Below are 18,745 nucleotides of genomic sequence, written 5' to 3'. Positions count from 1 at the left end.
ACCCCGTTCCAGGCGCCGGTCTCCGCAAAATTGCTCACGCCATGAATGCCACGCCGCGCCAAGTGTCCGCCGTGCCTTCCATTTCGCTAAAAAGTGTCCTGTCAGCACATATTTGCCCGACGACCGAGGAAAAGTGTCCCAAAAATGCCCAAAAAGTGCCCTTTGTTGAATGGCCTCATACACCGAATCTTTCTCACATCTGCAGATTTTCTACACCGTACGTTTTCATGGCGCTACGGCTCTGGCGTGGCCCTGACGTGGCCCTGGCGTGGTTCTGGCGTGGTTGATCTCGTTTGTCGAGATTTTCCTCCTCTTGGCATCCAGTACTTTGTACTGGCGGGCTCCGTATATAATATATAATGCTCTGGCATCCGCCGACGACGATGCAGCAAGGATATGACTCCATCGCATCGTCTTTCTGTGTCGCCCTCGCACATCTCGTCTCTTCACCACACCGACAACCCAGCGTTTCACTCAACCTCAAGTCACCATGGACATGACAATGGCCACAACGACCACCGCGATGGCCACCCCGACAGCCACGGCTGGCATGGCTGGCATGGCTGGTGGCCACTCCATGGGCGCCATGGGCGGCAAAAGCTGCAAGATTTCGGCAAGTTGTCTCCTCGCTGCGCTTGCTTTGCGTTGTCGCATTGTTGGCCCCCACTTTCGGGCACATCTAACAAGACAATAGATGCTCTGGAACTGGAACACCGTCGGCGCCTGCTTCATCGCGCGATCCTGGCGCATCACCTCGCGCGGCGTCTTTGCCGGCTCCTGCATTGGCGTCGTCTTGCTGACCATGTCGCTCCTGATGCTCCGCCGTGCCGGCCGCGAGTATGACCGCTACCTCGTGCGCCAGCACCGCGCCGCGAACGGTGCGGACAGCAGCAAGGTGGGCGACAAGCCCGACCCAAGCCACCAGGCAAGCCAAGCGAGCCCGCTGAGCCCCATGGTCACCAACACCGAGTGTGGCCCGTGTGCGCCCGCCTTCCGGCCCAGCGTCCTGCAACAAATGATCCGCTCGGTCCTCTTCGTCTTGCAGTTTGGCGTGGGCTACTTTGTCATGCTGCTGGCCATGTACTACAACGGCTACTTTATCATTTGCATTCTCATCGGCGCCTTTCTCGGCAGCTTCGTCTTCAACTGGGAGCCCATTGGCGAGTGAGTTTCTCCTTACGATGTACCGCTGTCCTTTTGTTGTCTTCATAACTGTTCCTCTAACATCCGCAGTAGCTCGCCTGCTGGCAAGAACAATACCAACTTGGAGGCACCGGGGTGCTGCGGCTAGACGACATGCAGATGCAAACCCGATGACCCGGACATTGGGAGACAAATCGGCCGTGACGATCCTTGGCAACGCCGTTGCCTTGAGAGAAAAAGAAGACAGCGAAGTAGGAGTGCAGATTGGCAGGCTGTGGTAATGGTGACGCCGAAACATGGGTCGGAAGAGCTTTCTTAACTCGTCAAGCATTTGGATTTTAGACTATTCTCACCTCTTCACAGAGTCGGCATTACAAGCAATAAAAGAACGAATTTAGATAGTTGAGAATTGTATTCCCTGTGGCTTTTGTTCCGTTCGGTAGGATGGAGGGGCGACTTGGCTCGTGGAAAATGCTCAAACTTGCTCACCTGCAGATTAAGAATGTACGGTGATGTGACCGTGTAAGTGGTGAGGCTAGACTAACCCGTTTTGGCGGATCGGCAAGGCTGCAGAGACGGCCATACAGATGCCGCGTTCCGTCTCTACTTTCTTCGTACCACTAAAACATTGACATTGAATCAAGCTTCTCACGGCAGCGGTACGCATGCATCCAGTAGGCATACATCGCCAGTTCTTCTTTTATACAGTAGTATCGTATCGTACAGCGGATCTCCCCGCGATGTATATACAGTATATGGCCATGCATATGGCAAGAGTTGAGAGATGGGTATACAAAAAAGGTCCAGAAGCAGAAGCTGTCGCAAGTCCGTCGCGAGTCCGTCTGCCACCGTCGGTCTCCCCGCCTTACGGCGCAGAAAACACCGACTCCTTGAGCTCCTTCATAAGCGTGTCGGCCTGCTGCTGCCGGCTCTGGCGCACCTTGCGCGCCTTGCCCTGGAACTTGCCGGCCCGGTCGCGCTGCCGGTGGCGCGTCTTGTTGGCCACCGACGGCTGCTGCTCGCGCGCCACCACCTCGCCCGACCCGTCCAAGCCGACGTCAATCGTGCGCGTCGTTTTGCTCGTCTGGCGGCCCAGGCGCACGCTGCGCGGCACGCGCGTCTTGGCGCCCAGCGCCCAGAGGTCGCCCCACCGGGCCTTGCGGGCGTCGTGGTAGGCCTGCTTGCTGCGCGACCGGGGCACCGTCCAGCGCTCGAGCTGGCCGGCCGGGGTGCAGACGTCCAGGATGACATGGCCCTGGCGCTTGAGCGCGGGCATAATGGTGCGCGGGAGCGCGAGCGGGTGGGGGCTGACGGCATCGGCGGGCGGCGGCGGAGCGTTCGCGTCGGCCGACCAGACGTTCTCGAAGCCCCGGAAGGCGGCGTCGGTGGCCTCCTTGCCCTGGACGAGGGGCGCCGTCGGCGGCAGCAGAGGAAGCCCATCGGTGTCCGCTGCATTCGAGAGCGCGCTCTCGACGGGGGCGCGGTCCTGCAGCACCTCGGCCTTTTGCGTGCCGCGCTGCACGGCAACGTACGTGAACTCAACGTCCTCGTGGTTGTGGTGCGAGCTGCCCAGAATGCGCTGCAGGAACGGCGGGCGGTTGAAGCGCTGGCTAAAGTGGCAGTAGTCCTTGCGGCCCTCGGAGACGCCGGCCGTCAGGTACATGGGGCACTTGCCGTGGCTCGTGCAGGGCGCCACGATCATGCCCGGGTCGCGCTTGGGCACCAGCACCTCGTCCGCGGTCGTCGTCAGGTCGTCCGGTGGGTCAGCATCCGCCGCACGTTTGCCCTGCGACGGCGGCGCCATGAATTTGTCCAGAATCTGCTGGCGGGCATCCGCCACGGCCTCGAAGCCGCGCGGATGGCCTCTTTCCAGGATAATCAGCACGCCGCCGTCCGGGTTGAGGTGCGCCCACAGGTTGCTGACAACGGCGTGGCGCTCGTGCGGCCTGTCGTGCGGCAGCAGCAGGTGGCTCGCAATAATGACATCGTACGTCTTGCGCTTGTTGCGGCCCTCGGGGTGCGGCGTGGCGGGCGCGTCCAGGTGGCGGTCGACGTTCTCGGCCGAGTGCAGGAGGTCCGGCAGGCGCGGCAAGAAGGTGGTGTCGTGCAGGAACTTGGAGAGACGGAGTCGCAGCTCGTCCGACCCGACGACGACGGTGCGCTCCATGCGCCGGCGCTTGGCGAGCGCGCTCTTGGTCGGGCGCGCCTTGACCAGCTGGCCCTTGGCCTTGGCCTGGTCCGCCTCGTCGGCGGCCAGCTCGAGCTGGGCCAGTCCAGCCTCGGCCTCCTCGAGTTGACGCTCGGGGAGTCGGCCGCGCTCACGCAGCGCGGCCAGCTCGGCGCGGAACACCGTGTTCCAGGCCGCCAGCGCGCCGCCGCCGCCGCCCACGTCGAGCACGCGCGGGTTGCTGCCGTCGGCCTTGGAAATCAGGTTCTCGATCCAGGCCGAGCCCAGGCGCCGCCGCACCTCGACCAGCGTGCTCGTGGCCGTCGCATACACAAAGGGCAGCACGGCCGCCAGGTACGCGTCCGCTTCAATGTCGCGCATGGTCCGTTGGCCGGCCTCCATGGCCACAGGCAGCTGCGCGTAGGTAGCGCGGCCGCGCTTTTTGGTCGTGGGCGTCGAGACGGTGCGCGGCGAGTGCGGCAAGTCGGGCCCGCCAAAGACCTTGAACGCGGATTGCTGGAGATGCCGGTGGTGGGCGCGTTTGAGGAGCTCGGTAATGGGCTCGACGAAGCTGGCCTTGGGCAGCTGGATGGTGCGCGGGACAGTGCGCGAGCGCCCGCGCTCGGTGAGTGGGTGGATGCGGCGCAGACGGGGCCGGCCGCCGGCGTCCGACGCGTCCTCGTCGTCTAGGTCGTCGTCCTCCTCGGCCTCTTCGTATGCTTCGTCAAACGTCTCCACGAGGTCGGCCTCCTCGTCAATGGCCGTTCCCGAGACCTCGTCTTGCTGGTCTTGTTCCGCCCGCAGCCTGTCCTCCTGCTCTGCCACGATCCGCGCCGCCTCAAAGTCGCGCTGCAGCTTGGTCAGGGCAACGTACTGGCGCTCGCTGCGTGCACGAGCCTGGATGTATTTGACGTTTGGATCTGCTGTCGCTGGCTGGCTGGCGACCTGTCCCGTCGAGTCGTTGTCGGCCTGGGCCTGGGCCTGGGCTTGGGCCTCGGCGTCTGGGTTGGCGTTGGCATCGTCATGCTCGCCCCCCTTGACCGTCGTCACGTTGGCGTCGTACACAAACTGCACCTCCAGATTGCCGTCCTTGGTCTCGCGGACCAGGCTCGCCAGCGGCGAATCTTGGATGCTCTCTCTCTTCTTCTCTTGCCGTTCCACAGCATCCGGGATGCCCACGTCCTCGGGCTGCGTCTGGCGCAGCGGTGTGCCGTACAGCCGCTGGTACAGCGAGTACTCCTCGTCGCTCAGAAAGTCCTCGGGCAGCGTGTCGCCAAACGTAGCGCGTGCCTCGCGCACGACCTTCTCCATGTCGGCGGGCGACTGCGTCTCGAATTCCGTCTTGGCTTCGTGCACAGTGTTGGCCGCGGCGTCTGGCTGGCTCTCGTGCTGACGGGCTGTCCGTGACGTCGAAAAGGGTCGCAACTGCGACTGTTTCGAGGGCCGCCGCTGCTGCTGGGCCGGCCGTTGTCTTGCCGTCGCCGTCCACCATCGCGTGCTCGTCGAGGCGACGCCTTTTGTGATTTGGCTGTCGGGGCCAATCAGGCCGCTCGCAAGTGCTTGTCGCAGCCATGCTTGGCTCCGCGGACACGCCCGCTGGAGCTCTTTTGCTTTGTACATGGCGGGTGGCCTTGTGAGGAGAGAACGGGCGACAATTCGTGTTGTGGAAAACGAGGCGTCGAAAAACAAAGACAAAAACAGCTCCAAAAGTTTCGAGGAGTGGACTTGCCAAAAGAGTTAAAAAAGTCAGTGTTGGATGGCAAATCATAGTGCAGAGATTGAAAATTGTGGGTCAGTTCGCGGCTGGCCCGCTTTTCTGCAACTCTAGGCGGGTCGCCTTCTGTATTATTCTATTAGGGGCCAAGGACCTGCTCTTACTTGTAGTACAACATATTGAAGTTCTATTCCTTTCACCACAATAGTTATTCTATATCTGTTATTCGTTGATGTTGCATTCGGTTGCTTGCGTGAGGATCAGAAGTGAATCAAAATAAGTATTCAAATCAAGGTGAATAAATCCAGAAATAAAGGCTGCGTCTGAAAAGAATGTGACAATGCAGGTAAAGAACTCTGTTTAAACAGGCGTGGTTAAGAGATCCAGGCGCCCAAACAACTGACAGAAGAAAAAAAAAGGAAACAAAAGACATAGGGAGAGCCGACCACGGCACATCACGCACCCTACTTGTCTACTCCGAGCCCAGGTCAGCCAACGTCTTGAAGGTCGACTTGGACTTGCCGCTGTTGTTGCTGCTGCTGCTCGGCTGTGATGACGATGTCGACGGGCTGTCCACCCGGCCGGTGCCCGAGGGACCGCCCAGCGGCCCAAACTGGCCAGCACCGACGGGGACGAACTGGCGGCCGCCAAACGGCGCGCCCGACGACACGCGGATGGGCGCTGTCGGCTGGCCGGCGGCGTACTTGGAGTTCTTGGCCGACATGTATGGGTCGAGCTACACGATTAGCAGGAGGCACCACAAGAAACCGAGGCGAAGAGAAACCGGGGCGAAGTGAACCCACCGAAAACAACGACGTAAGGTAGAGGCCAATGAACATGGTCAAGAAGCTGTAAACCTTGCGCAAATCGAACCAGCCCGAGCGGCCCTGGATGGGGCCGCCGCCGGTCGTCGAGCCTCCACCGACCCGGATGCCGGTCGCAGTGCTGCTGCCGCCGCCACTCGAAGCGAGCGTCCGGCCGGGCGTCGAGAAGCTGGCACCGCCACCCGTCGCCAGCTTGACGGCCTTTTCGACGGCCGACGTCAGCGCGGGCGGGTTGGCGCCGCGGATCGTGTCGATGACCGAGCCGTTGCGAAGAATGACAAACGTGGGCATGGCACGCACGCCGTACTGCTGCGCGATTTCGCGCTGGTTGTCGACATCGACCTTGGCGAACGCAATGCGGTTGGGCTTGGCATACTTGGTGGCGAGGGAGTCGAATGTCGGCGCGATGATCTTGCAGGGACCACACCAGTCGGCGTAGACTGATGTGTGTCAGTGGATGAACGTCCATAGGTACAGACAGGGGAGAACGGAGAGAACGGGGAGAACGGGGAACCTACAGTCCGTCACAACGATGCTGTTCGCGCTGGTGACCTGGCGCCACTGCGTCGTCGAGCCGATCTTCGTCGTCATTTTGAATGTGTTTGTCAGCGTTGCCTGTAGAACCCGGCTGGCGGAGTGTGCGTGGTGTGAAGCGTCGCGAGAAATGGCGTCGTGAGAAATGGAAATGTCGTCGATGTTGGGAGAGGAAACGTGTTGGTAATAGGCGGCAGGCGGCAGGCGCCGGACAGCGGACAGCGGCACAGCACCCTGGAATAAGGAATAAATTGGCTTGGAAATCAGGCGTGCTGGCCATTTCCCCCTCCTACCAACAGCATGTCAGCGCCCAAAATAGAAGGCGGTCAGTGGCCACTGCCCATTCTGCCGACCTTTCAATTCTCTACCGACAAAAAGTTTAGTTTGGCGCAAAGAAGAAAGAAGGCAAGAACCGCCGTCGAAGCGTGACGACGTTTCTGCTCGAGGACGTACGAAGCAGCGAGTGACAAGTTGATCCAGGCACTGAGTATTTTCCCATCTCGCTGCACGTTGCAACACGCACCTTACACATCGCGCCGACCATGTCGTACGGCGACGGCTTCAAGGTAGGCACCCACGCAGCCTCGTCGGCTTGTCTTCCCCCCCGTCACTGCTCTTGACTAACAATTACCAGCGGCGAAAGGTGGAGGGCGACAACACCTTCAAGCCCTCGACACGCTTCATGCCTCTGGGCGGCCGCAGCTACACCGTCTCTGTAGCCATCCCGACGAGTCTCCTGTCTGAGTGAGTCTGCGCATCTTTCGCCAACTACGGCCGATCTTCTCCTCCTCGTCTCCGTTGCTGACCCTTTCCAGCTGCTCAACATCCGAGCAGAGAATCAACGCTCCCTCGCGCATCGCCCGTGCCCTCGCCATCTTCTCCATCGACGAGGTCGTCATCTTTGACGACAGCCCGCTCGACAGCCGCCCGCCCGCCGTCGACCACGATGCCTACACCGGCGACACCGACCCGGGCCACTATCTCTTCCACTTGCTCTCCTACATGGAGACGCCGCCCTTTATGCGCAAGACCCTGTTCCCCTTGCACCCCAATCTCCGCCTCCAGGGCCTCCTGCCCACCCTCGAGATGCCCCACCACCCCCACCGCGACGAGCAGCTGCCCTACATGGAGGGCTTGAGCCTGCCCGGCAAGCCCGACAACCCGGCGCACAAGACCCTGGTGGACATTGGCCTGCGCAAGCCCGTGTCCATCGCCGAGGCCATCCCGCCCAAGACCCGCCTGACGCTGCACTTCCCCCACGAGTCCTTTGACGGCGCCTCGCCCGTCGACCCGGCCGCGCCCCGCACCGAAGCCGGCTACTACTGGGGCTTCCAGATCCGCCGGTGCTCGTCGCTGTCGGGCGTCTTCACGGAGGCGCCCTACGAGGGCGGCTACGACGTGAGCATTGGCACGTCGGAGCGCGGGGACCCGGCCTCCCATGTCTTTCCGCGAGCCGCGACGCCCGCCACCGACCCGCCCTCGCTTGCGTTTGAGCACCTGGTGATTGTCTTTGGCGGCCCGCGGGGTCTCGAGTACGCGGCCATGAACGACGGCGAGCTGAGCAGTGTCGGCATCAAGGTGGCCAATGTGCGCGAGGCGTTTGACCACTGGGTGGACGTGCTGCCGAATCAGGGCAACCGCAGCATCCGGACGGACGAGGCCATCTTTATTGCGCTGACCGAGCTGCGGCGGCTGTGGTCGGAGGTGTAGAGGTGTAGGCCATGCTGTGGAGATCTACTCTCTTTTTATTCGTTTTATGACACGTTTTTCTTGGTTAGGTTGTGGAATTTTTGGCGCATGAGGTTTCATATAAAAGTTCATTACTCGTTTCTTTCGTTGGGCGAGACGCTGCATATCCAGATCTACATTACTTCTAGAATAAAGAGTCATACAGCCATGCCACGAACGTCAAACAGCCCACGCATTGCTCGATTTTTCACTACTTGCAAAGCAGATGCTGTCCGTGCTATCATAATTCCAGTCGATGATGTGGGAATTAACCATATGTATTCTCCGCTAATGAAATATGTAGTTTTGGTTCGGTCAATCGAGAGAATAAGACACAATGAACTAAAGAAAGAGGATGAAGAAAATGACAAAATGAGAAAAAAAGAACAAAATGAACAAAACCACGGAAAAAGGAATAGGCAATGAGACACCAATGATGAGAGAAAAGAGACGAAATAAAAAATACACTCAAAATATTGGGTCCAAACGCCTCCTGATCAGGCAAGGATGAAAAGTAAACAGAGTCAAAAAGGAGGAAAAAATCCACACGCCGGCAGGCAAAACGATGCAGCCACATCGGAGATGCATCAAAAAGGAAGGAGCCAGTATCTAATATGGAGACACGCATCACGCCAAAAAAAACGCACGCCATCACATGCCAGAAACAAAAGACGGACGCAAAAGGGAGAAGAAGGAATGCCAACAATACTGGCGGCGGCACACTACCGATCCAGGCGGCCGGGCGCTGGCTGCCAGCCGTTTAGGTACGCCATCAGGCCCATGCCGATCAGCACGACACCCACCATCGATGCGTAGGGAATGCCGTGCAGCACAGCAGCGTCGTGGGACGTGGCGGCGCCGCCCTTGTCCTTGGTGGTGACCTTGCTGCCGAGCGAGGCGGGCGTGATGGTGTTGCTGCGGGAGAGCGATGCACCGTCGGGGCCATTGTCATCGTGCCCGCCGCCGGCGCCGCCCGCTGGCTGTTGCTTCGACCGCGACAGAGGACCGCTGCTGTTGCTGTTGCTGCTGCTGCTGCTGTTGCTGGTAGCACCATTGCGTCTCGCGTCGCGGCCGCTGGTGGTCGGGGCCGTGGTTGGGGCGTCCACCGGACCGTCGGTGGCTGACGTGGCGTCCAGGCCGCGGCCACCCGACATGTACTGCGAAGTGGAGGTGGGCCCGGCGTCGCCTTGGGTTGTCGTGTCAGCTACGGATGCCGACTGGCCCGTAGCCAGTGCTGATGCGGCTGCGGAGGATGCCGCAGCAGCTTCGGCGGCTGCCTTGGCGTCGTCTTCGTCTCGCTGGCGGATGCGTTGGATCATCTGGGCCAGCGTCTCGCGGTCGGCGTCCCGCTCGGCCTCGGCCTTTTCGGCGCGCTCCTGGAAGGCTTGCAGCTGGCGCTTCATGCCCTCCATTTCCGTCATCATAGAGTCGATCCGGGCGCGGAACGCGGCGTCCGTTTTGCTGTCGTGATCGTCCTTTTCAGCGTCGTCGTCGTCCTCCTCATCGTCATCACTGCTAGCGGAGGCTTCTGTGCCTTTCGCGCCACGCATTGACTTGCCGGTAACGTCCTTGCTGAGCGATGCTGCGGGCTCGCCCAAAGCTGTCTCCAGCGCCGTAGCGCCCTTGGCCGTACCGTTCATTATCGGCGCTGCAACGGCCGCCAGAGCAGCCGTGTCGACACCGGTCGTCGGTTTGGACACAGACATGATCTCCAGCTGCTGTGTCAGCTCCTCGGCATATTTGCGCGCCTCTTGCTCATGGTGCAGCTGCTCTTCGAGCTCACGCAACCGCGTATGCTGTGTGCTGATCTCGCGCTTGGCCGTGTTGAGCGCGTCGGTCAGCTGGAGAACCTGGCCCATGACGTCGGTCCGGATTGGTGACGTGTTGTTTGCGGCACCGGACGCAGGGCCAACCGACCCGGATTTGGGTCGCTCTGTTGAGCCACGTTTCAGTGATGGTACATCGGGCTTCTCGGGCAACGGCTGTTGTGGTGGCGGTGCGGGCGGGTCGGAGAACCGCGCCTTGGGATCGGCGCGGAACGAAATACTGTTGTTGCCGTTGGAGATGGGCTGCAGTGGCTGCTGCCTTGATGCGGCGGACAGCGGATCTGTCGCTACGGCATCGGTCATGGGGTTGGGTTCGTTGCGGATGTCGTCTTTGGATAAGAGGGTCTGGATGAATTCGTGAGTACGTAAGAGGTCTTGTGATTGTTGCTTTGCGTTGCGCATCTCTTGCTGCATGGTTGTTAGCGATTGACAGCAAAAGACTGCCATGGATTGTGAGCGTGAACAACAAAACTTACGTGAATCTTCTTGACGATGGCTTCGGTCGAGGGCCCTGTGAGCCACAGGCCGCGCTGCAACGCCAGGCCATTATTCTGGGCAGCAGCCATGTTGGATGTGGGTGCCATGCGGCCGGCCGGGCCCAGCGAGGCCTGGCTGCCCGTGCGCCCGCGGAACAGCATGCCGTTGAGCTGGTTGCCCAGCACGGCGCCATTGGCCGGGTCGAGGTCGCCAAAATTCATATCCATAATATTGCTGGACGTCTTGATGAAGCCGGCGTGCTCGACCTTGGCGGCAACCTTGTGGTGGACGACCGACTTTTGGTCCTCACTCACAATGTCGATACCGAGCTCAAGGTGGTCGTTCGTTTGCAGCTCATGTGGCTCGGACTCGCGGTTCTCGGCTGACAAGCGCGTGCCATTCACAAAGGTTCCGTTGGACGACTTAATATCACGGATCCAGATGGTGCCTTGGCGATCGGCGTAGATCTCAGCGTGCTGCCGCGACAACACTTTGCTGTCAAAGAAGCCGTTCACCGTGTTCGGTGTCGTGCTCTTATTGGTCTGGCGACCAATGCGGAGTGTGTCGGGCAAAAAGGGCACGCTGATCGTCTTCCGCTCAAATGTGCCGTTCAGTGATACGAGGTACAGGACAGGCTGTGCTTGGGAGGACGCGCCCTCGGCGCCTTGTGGGCGAGCCATGACACCGTTTGTTCCGTTCGTCCCGGCACCAGCCGCTGCTTGACCTCCGGGGACAAATGGTGGTAACTGGTGCAGGGACGCCACGCCGTTGGGGCCTGCGCTCATTTGCTGGCGTCCTGCAGCCGCACCACCGGCGCCGCGCAGAAAATCGGCCTGGTGCTCACCCTGCTTGTTGGCCGACCATTGTGCTTTTTGAGGCGGTCGTTTACGAAGCGTTGTGATAGGGAGGCCGTTCGCGTCGTTACCACCAGCGGCCGACGAGGGACCGCCGCCCCCAGCGATGCTACCGATGCCCGCAGAGCCACCGACTGGTCCACCGTTAGCAGGCGGTGTCCCGTTGGCCGAGACGACGGTGACTGTGGAAGAGGTGGACGCGTTGGAGGCGATGGACGAGGAGGAGTTGGTTCGCTGCATGGACTTCCGCGGCGCAAACATGCTGCGGACGTCGTCGTGGTTGCTGGAGCCGTTGAGAGCTTGGCTGCCACTACCCCATGCCGGCCGGTTGATGTTGGCGAAGCTGGGCGGATTGGCAACGGCAGTCATGTGAAGAGCCGGTGAAAGACCGTGGAGGAGAAGGAGGAGTGGGTGAAAGAGGGAGGATACGGTCGCGTGCTTCGCGGTTGGGGGAGGAGACCGTCGATACGACCGTCGATACGGCCGTCGGGGTCGTCACGACCGAGATCGTCAACGAAGCTGGCGCGTCGATCAAGTCGGTCGTTCAGCTCGTGTGTCCCTTTTGTACGCCGTCGTTGTCTTCAGCTCGATGCAAGAAAGAGACAAGACGCAAGTTGGCGCAGGAAGGTCGCGGAGGGCTGTCGATGCTCGCATAGGGGTCGAAAGTGGATATGTGCAGATAAACAGCTTGCCGTAGGAGAAAAGCAAAACAATATGACCAAAGCAAACAACCGATGCTGATGAGTAACAAGGCCGTGTCGAGGCAGCAAATAAAACGACGGCGGCTTCGAGAAAGAAAATCGACACACAAAAGCACCTCGTCGGAGATTCTCAAAGCGCGACGGCCGACGTACAGCAACGGCACGCGCTGAGTCGACAAAAGCAATAAAAACGACAAGAGTGGAGGGTATACGATTGCGAGAGAGATGCGAGATCGAGTCGAGAAATGGCCCCAGAGAAAAATGAGAAGAAAGAAGAGAGAAACGGTCGACGGCGCACGGGATCCGCGGCCTCAGAGGGCGTCGGAAACAATGCCAATATCGTCTGCTGTCGAAGAAGAAATGGAAAACGGTCGAGATAACGTGTATTCGCGGGAGCCGATGGGAGACTCGAGGGCGGAAGGCGATGCAGGGCGAGGAGGGAGGTGAGCGTCGAGACGAGGTCGATTGACCACCAAACTGAACAAATGTGAAATAGGTGAGGCGTTTGGCCCTTGCGGTTAGGTGACGAGAGGCGTGAGCAGCATTCGATCGCCAGGAAAGGGCGAGAGGGAAAGAACGGGGGCGGTTCCACTGTACCAGAGCCACAAGACAGTGCGGATTACGTTGCGTCGCTGTGTGCTGGCCCCTAGAAAAATACCCCTTGTCCTGGGCGTTCTCGCCACAGCGCCAGGGCCGACCCACCTGTAATTGCTGCGCTTAGCGCTATCAAAGGCAATTGGCCCGCTACGGAGATGCAAGGCGCGTGCTGTCTTTTTTAAGTATCCAACCGTTTCGTCTCCTGTTTCTCTCCTCTTTCTCTCCGTCATCGCGTTCTCTTTGTGCACCCAAATAAAGCAGGCAGGTGTCCTCATCGACCGCGCAAGAATACAAGGCAGGCACGTCACGCGTAGTTAGTAGCCGTAGAGTAGAAAAAATGAACTGTCAAAGGTGACAAGCTGATACACGAGCAAACGTAAGTGACACGATTGTCTCTTTTGGCAACTTTGGCACTCGGCTTCTAGCTTGCGAAAGCAGCCCCTTGTTGCCCCTAAACAGCTCTACTTAAAACTCGTCCACAGTGCACCCCGTACTGTAGGATCTTGTTATGCGTATCACGTGATCTTCGTCGACCAGGCTGTGATTGGCTTGAAGCTGCTTGTGGGGGGAGCAAGGTGGTCCGTGCACAGCGCCGTCACGGGTGCCGCGTTGAACCGGCCGATTTGCAGGAAAGAACGAGGCTCACATAGGACGACGGCGTTGTGTGGAAAGAGCGACACAAGAAAAATCACAGACTAGAAAATAGGAGAGCTTCCAAGCGACATCGACGTCTCGAGACACCGCCAGTTCCTCGTTGCAGGACAACAAAACAAGCGCGCGTGCAGCAAAACCTCCAAACATCGACCTTCAGCCCACCACTCCTCCGACTACAGCCCCTCCCACCAGCAACAATGCCGGTTCCGGTGAACACTGGCATGTCGGGCCCGTCGAACTTCGACAAGTGTACGTTGGGAACCGGGGTAGTGTGTGAGGATACTATCGAGAGAGAGACGCATGCTGACAACTGTTTACAGTCAAGATGGGTGCCATGATGGGCGGCAGTACGTTTTCCCAGCCCACACCCCGCCGGACTCGGCATGCGACCATGTAAGAAGTGAAGGAGGCATGCTAACCCGACTTTGTATAGCTGTTGGCTGTATCATTGGCTTCATCTACGGTATGTCAAGATACTTTTCGGTTGTGCAGGGCAAGCTTTACTGGAACAGACAGCTAACACGGACGCAGGCACGGTCAACATCTTCCGGTACGGCGCCGGCACGACGGGTATTATGCGCACACTGGGCCAGTACATGGCAGCATCAGGAGCGACATTTGGGTAGGTGGAAGCGGCGTTTGTAGGCGTCGAATGGATCTCAGTCTGCTGTGCAAAGGCTAACTCGCCAGCTTCTTCATGTCCATCGGCAGCGTCATCCGCAGCGACGCGTCGCCGGTGATGCAGCAGGCATACATGCACGCACGACAAAAACCGTGGATCATGGCGGCCGACGCCGCCTACCGGCCACGGCCAACACGCAGCGACTAAGCCGGTCTGCGAGCTCGACAAACAATACTCGACGGACGATGCTGGCACGATGAGCCGGCAGCGGACGACACAGAAAACACACCTCTCCACCACGGCACGGACGACCGTGTCGATTTATATACACCATTATCTGACCAACGCCATACCATCGTCTTAACGGCATTCGAAGAGGAGGCTTCTCGTCGCACCTTTGATGCGCCACTTTTGTATATACACATGTACGTTTTACTCTGGAAGAAGAGAAGGGGAAGGGCAAGGAGCATACAAAATGCATTTGGAGGGGGAGACAAAAGACGTACAATACGTAAAATCAATGCCGGGGGGGATTATGCCTTTCGGCGCGTTCCGGTTTCCAAAAATGAAAACACAGCACATTCATCACCATTTGAGGACCGTGTTTTGTGATGTAACACGCCACAGCGTTGCCAAGAAGGAGTGCCCAGTACGCGGTGTCTTTTACGGCTTGCATGTTGTCGCTTTGCACTTTGTGCAGCTTCTTCTCCCAACTTGCGTTCGTCTGAACAGTTGACCCGTTGACATTCCCTGGTGTTGTTGTGCTCTCTGCGTTGTCCTTTTCTCTACATACAAAAGCGGACGACGATTGGCAGGCAGCCGAGGGTGGATAGTGGACAGCATGGCGTCGACTCGCAGACGATCCATTGGGACGCGTAGAGCCGTTCCAGTCGTCCTCTGCAAGAGACCAGTTCCGACTGATGCACGCGCATACTCCTTCGTCGCCCTCTCCAGATGGACGGAATTACGATGTGCTGTGTGTGTAGCAAGTGCGTACAACATGTCGTTGTATTAAATATATGTGGCCTACGTTTGTACCCTCCTGGACTTTTTGCTGTCTTACCCGTATATTCTCGGCACTTTCTAGAGCGTATATTCCATGTATCGAAAGTGGTCGGCGATCACGGCCACAAAATCACCAGACAGGGGGAAAGAAGGTATAGCAATGGTATAAATATATGAATGTATAAACGCCCCAACTCACCGATGTTCCACAAGAAATCTGCAGGCCAGCCCAAAAAGCCAGGCTCTGTTCTCCGTGTTGTGCAGTTGTGCTTAGCTCGCCCCGGGATCGAGTGCAGCAAGGTTTACTGGAAGGATCAGGGGAGGACATGATGAGAAGAGGACAAAAGAATATGGACAATCAGACCGGGCGCTTTACCCCTTGCTGTCTTTCGTTTCGTCGTCTTTTCGTTACAGCAGAGCATGCAGTCACATAGATCGAATGAACGATCTTGAGCCGATCATGACCCAAGGTGGGAATACTCCATCCGGCCGTGGTCGTTCCTCGTCACTCCTTATCAGCACTGTGGCAACCTCTACCTTGTTGAGAGTAGTTCCCTGGTACATCTTGTCCTACTGGAGTATTCGTGGGGACGACGGGGCAAGGCCCGATGAATAAAGTGCAAAGAATGTGACGGGGAAAGGGCAGGGATGAAAAATGGACAATACTCGTAGGCCCAATTGTAGTGGAAGTGGGAGACGACAGCTTGTTTAAGAATAGTTCTTCCTGCCAGCGTTGTCCACCTATTTATCAATACCGAGGAAACAAATGAAGGTGTAATTATGTGAGACCTTGCATTGAAACACCACTGTAAAGCCTTCAACACATTACCCTCGTTCTCACCGGATTCTTTCCTGTTTCCAGGTATCTTTGTACTGTCTGCTATTTTTTCCGAATGTTTATTTAATTATCTCATATTATCGGAATTTTTCTAAATCTCCTCTTTGTTTCATGCTCCCTCTTTCTTCTTCGTTTAATTCTTTCTTGCTTTCTGGATATTTTCTCCGGTTTGCAATGTTTGCCCCATACTGCGTCACGGCCACCCACGTCAGTGCGCCCAGCCATGGCTACATGTCTGTGTATGTCTCGGCTGTCTTGCAGACTGCTTGCATTGGGGTTCTCGGTGTACTGCAAGTTGCAGTTCAAGGGCAACTTTTTTATCGAGATGTTATACGCTGCCAACTCCCATCAAGCATAAAGGGGAGCCTCAATATAATGTCGTCAGAATTGAATCGAGTAAATATTATTGTCAAGTGTGATTTGTTTTCTTTTTTTTATTTTGTTTTGAATAAAGTACAAACAAATTCAGAAAAGGTTGTTTACTAATAAATATTGATGAAAACCATCCCAATAAGCCCACCACGCCCTTGTAGTCTTACCCAGACCCTATCCGGCCCTGCTTGTGTTCCCTTGTCCCCCTCTTCGTTGTCGTTGTCTCAGCTACCCTGTTCCCGAGCTCTTGGATTCTCTCCGTTGTATTCTCCTACGTGTCTCTCCCTGTGGGTTTTGTTTCTGATTCTATCGGGAGACTGCCACAGTTCTTGGCCAGAGTCCTACTTGTCTTAAATATGTCTAGCTCTGATGCTTGCTTTTGCGTCTTTTTGCATTTCCGGTCAAAAGTCAATATTGCTATATACAAGCGCCATCTGCACTCGCCAACTGTCCAGAAAGCAAACTTACGACAACAACCCCCAATAAAAGATACCCCGGCCTTAATCCTGCCTGTACTCCCCAGGCAGGTCATTTAGTTGGGTCTTTTCGCTTCGCCCATGGTCATGCTTCCTGCACCACTTAATTGGTTGTGTAAAATCCTTCGGTTGCGACTTTCAGAGCCACTGGCCGCCCTTTTCGTCTTTTTATTTCCGCCATCCCATTTGTTCAGACGACAACGATCCAAACTAGGTCTTGTTGTGTATCACGCCGCCAACGACTGGAAAGGGAGCGAGCAGAACCGGCCAAGAAAATAGACGTGGTTTACAAGGTCACAAATGTCATGGCGGGCGTTGCTTTCTAGACACTGCAGACAACCACCATGCCCATGTTGTTGATGGCTGTGCAAAACGGGACGCCTCGGTTACAGCACAGGAGGTGCACGTACAGGAACAAGGGAAAAATAATAATATAAATGGTAAGTAATTGCTGCACAAAATATCGATTTGTACCACCCACATCCTGGGCATGATCGTCTTACCACTCCTGATTGTCCATTTGGGTGCAGCTGGGCGTGTGTGAAGGAGCCCAAGGCAAGACAAGACACGACGCAGGGGGATAACAAGAGAGACAACGACTCACAAAATGTCCGTTCCTGAGAACCAGTTCGCCTTAGGGCACGGCAAGCAATAATAGCCATGACTAGAAACAATAAGTTGACGTTACCATTGTGACGGTATAAAGAGGTAGGTCGGCTAGGCACAGCTCTCTCTCGTCTATGATGCCATGGCGTGCCAGCTACTACTCAGCCTCGTTTCTTGTGCGTTGTTGACTGCTCAACCAGGGAGAGTAAACAGGTATCCTGCCGTCGTACTAGAAGCAAATGAGAAAAGAGGCGTCCAGCCTCCCTCCTATTTACCGCTGTTTTTTGAATACCATGTCGTTATTTTGGTCGTTTCTGCAATTCCATGCAGTCTTCGGTCTTCCGCAGGGGAAGACGCAAGCAAGGACGTTGACCTCTGGGGAACCAATGTGGCGGTGATGGTAGAGGTGATGCGAAGCGACGGTGGGAGGGGGCGCCAGATGGGGTCTCGTTCTACTGCATTTCCAACTTCTCACACATTTGGCGAGATGTAGGATACTCGAAATGCAAGCCGAACCTGCGCCCAGGGACTGGCTACCGGCACCCTGGCCGCCAGGAGTGAATGATGGATACAATCGAAGTGGGTAGATAGTAAACAGAAAATGGTACGACCGGATACCAAAGCGACAGTGCCAAGAAAATATAAAAGAGGCCAACATCGGCCGCATGTCGTCCATGTCTCTACGTTTCGATCCAACTCAGTCTCGCATCTGACTTTTTTAAGATAAAGAAAAAGGCAGATACAAGGACCATGACCGGACGTGCCTGCTTGTTGTCTTAGTTGCTTGTTCTCACCCCTATTCTCTCGTTTTATACAAGGCGTTCGCTCATTACAGTCGTTTTTCTTTGTCCTTCTCTTTTTTCTTTACCATCCCTCCGACACCATGGGCTGGCATCATCGACTATTTGCGGCCGTGCTGCCGGGTCTTGCTGCCGCCACGCTCACCCAGGAGCAAACCAACGGGTATGTCGTGTACCTCCTCCGTTTCTCTGTCCACACTGCCGACACAGCCTCACCTTTATAGAAATTCTGTGCTGGGAACGGCCGCCGCTCCCTACCTTCCCCATTTCCTCACAAACAACCCGCTGCCCCAAGGCTATCCCTGGGGCTCGCTCACAGTCAACGGCACTGACCAGTACACGACGCACCCGACCACGGGCGTGATCCGGTCGTACGACTTTACCATCAGCCGCGGCACGCTCGCGCCCGACGGATACAGCAAGTCCATGATCCTGATCAACGGCGGGTTCCCCGGCCCCTTGATCGAGGCCAACTGGGGCGACACGATCCAGGTGACCGTGCACAACAACATCACAGAGCCCGAGGAGGGCACGACGCTGCACTGGCACGGGTTCCTGCAGCAGGGGACGCCGTGGGAGGACGGCGTGCCGGCGGTGACGCAGTGCCCGATTGCACCCGGGTCGTCGTTTACGTACCAGTTCCAGGCGACGCTGTACGGCACGGCGTGGTACCACTCGCACTACTCGGCGCAGTACGGCGACGGCGTTGTCGGCCCGATTGTCGTCTACGGGCCCAACGCGTATCCGTACGACGTCGACGTCGGGCCCATTCTGCTGAGCGGCAAGTCCTCGTTGGCCTGCACACAG

At 57.4% G+C, this 18,745-nt stretch overlaps 7 protein-coding genes across 7 annotated transcripts in view; 4 read left to right on the top strand and 3 right to left on the bottom strand.

Moving 5' to 3' along the window:
* Positions 1-227: 227 nt before the first annotated feature.
* On the top strand, positions 228-1,168 carry SPBR_04365 (solute carrier family 31 (copper transporter), member 1; the record flags this gene model as incomplete). Its single annotated transcript, XM_040762648.1, has 2 exons — positions 228-257; positions 695-1,168. The coding sequence occupies 2 exons, from the start codon at positions 228-230 to the stop codon at positions 1,166-1,168; spliced, it is 504 nt and encodes a 167-aa protein (XP_040621722.1).
* An 840-nt stretch (positions 1,169-2,008) lies between these two features.
* Positions 2,009-4,930, bottom strand: SPBR_04075 (37S ribosomal protein rsm22; the record flags this gene model as incomplete). The annotated part of the gene is made up of 1 exon (XM_040762359.1): positions 2,009-4,930. One exon carries the CDS (start codon positions 4,928-4,930, stop codon positions 2,009-2,011), a length of 2,922 nt encoding a protein of 973 aa, XP_040621721.1.
* A 566-nt stretch (positions 4,931-5,496) lies between these two features.
* On the bottom strand, positions 5,497-6,439 carry SPBR_04362 (uncharacterized protein; the record flags this gene model as incomplete). The annotated part of the gene is made up of 3 exons (XM_040762645.1): positions 5,497-5,760; positions 5,828-6,288; positions 6,367-6,439. The coding sequence occupies 3 exons, from the start codon at positions 6,437-6,439 to the stop codon at positions 5,497-5,499; spliced, it is 798 nt and encodes a 265-aa protein (XP_040621720.1).
* Positions 6,440-6,924: 485 nt separating this feature from the next.
* Positions 6,925-8,092, top strand: SPBR_04300 (deoxyribose-phosphate aldolase; the record flags this gene model as incomplete). The annotated part of the gene is made up of 3 exons (XM_040762583.1): positions 6,925-6,948; positions 7,017-7,126; positions 7,198-8,092. The coding sequence occupies 3 exons, from the start codon at positions 6,925-6,927 to the stop codon at positions 8,090-8,092; spliced, it is 1,029 nt and encodes a 342-aa protein (XP_040621719.1).
* Positions 8,093-8,832: 740 nt separating this feature from the next.
* SPBR_04082 (cytoplasm to vacuole targeting protein) lies at positions 8,833-11,636 on the bottom strand (the record flags this gene model as incomplete). The annotated part of the gene is made up of 2 exons (XM_040762366.1): positions 8,833-10,281; positions 10,413-11,636. 2 exons carry the CDS (start codon positions 11,634-11,636, stop codon positions 8,833-8,835), a joined length of 2,673 nt encoding a protein of 890 aa, XP_040621718.1.
* Positions 11,637-13,416: 1,780 nt separating this feature from the next.
* SPBR_04457 (mitochondrial genome maintenance protein Mgr2) lies at positions 13,417-14,048 on the top strand (the record flags this gene model as incomplete). The annotated part of the gene is made up of 5 exons (XM_040762740.1): positions 13,417-13,468; positions 13,540-13,566; positions 13,653-13,682; positions 13,751-13,841; positions 13,910-14,048. 5 exons carry the CDS (start codon positions 13,417-13,419, stop codon positions 14,046-14,048), a joined length of 339 nt encoding a protein of 112 aa, XP_040621717.1.
* A 3,973-nt stretch (positions 14,049-18,021) lies between these two features.
* SPBR_09159 (laccase-1 precursor) overlaps positions 18,022-18,745 on the top strand; it is a gene marked incomplete at both ends in the record, with an annotated part of 2,120 nt that continues 1,396 nt past the window's right edge. Inside the window, 2 exons of the mRNA XM_040767285.1 lie at positions 18,022-18,101; positions 18,163-18,697. Coding sequence (XP_040621716.1) covers positions 18,022-18,101; positions 18,163-18,697 — 615 coding nt within the window. The remainder of the gene's footprint in view (positions 18,102-18,162; positions 18,698-18,745) is intronic.

The sequence above is a fragment of the Sporothrix brasiliensis genome (assembly GCF_000820605.1).
Source record: "Sporothrix brasiliensis 5110 chromosome Unknown Cont16, whole genome shotgun sequence".
Taxonomy (NCBI): domain Eukaryota; kingdom Fungi; phylum Ascomycota; class Sordariomycetes; order Ophiostomatales; family Ophiostomataceae; genus Sporothrix; species Sporothrix brasiliensis.
Note: the sequence above shows the minus strand (reverse complement) of the source record. Positions and strands in the feature narration are given on the sequence as shown.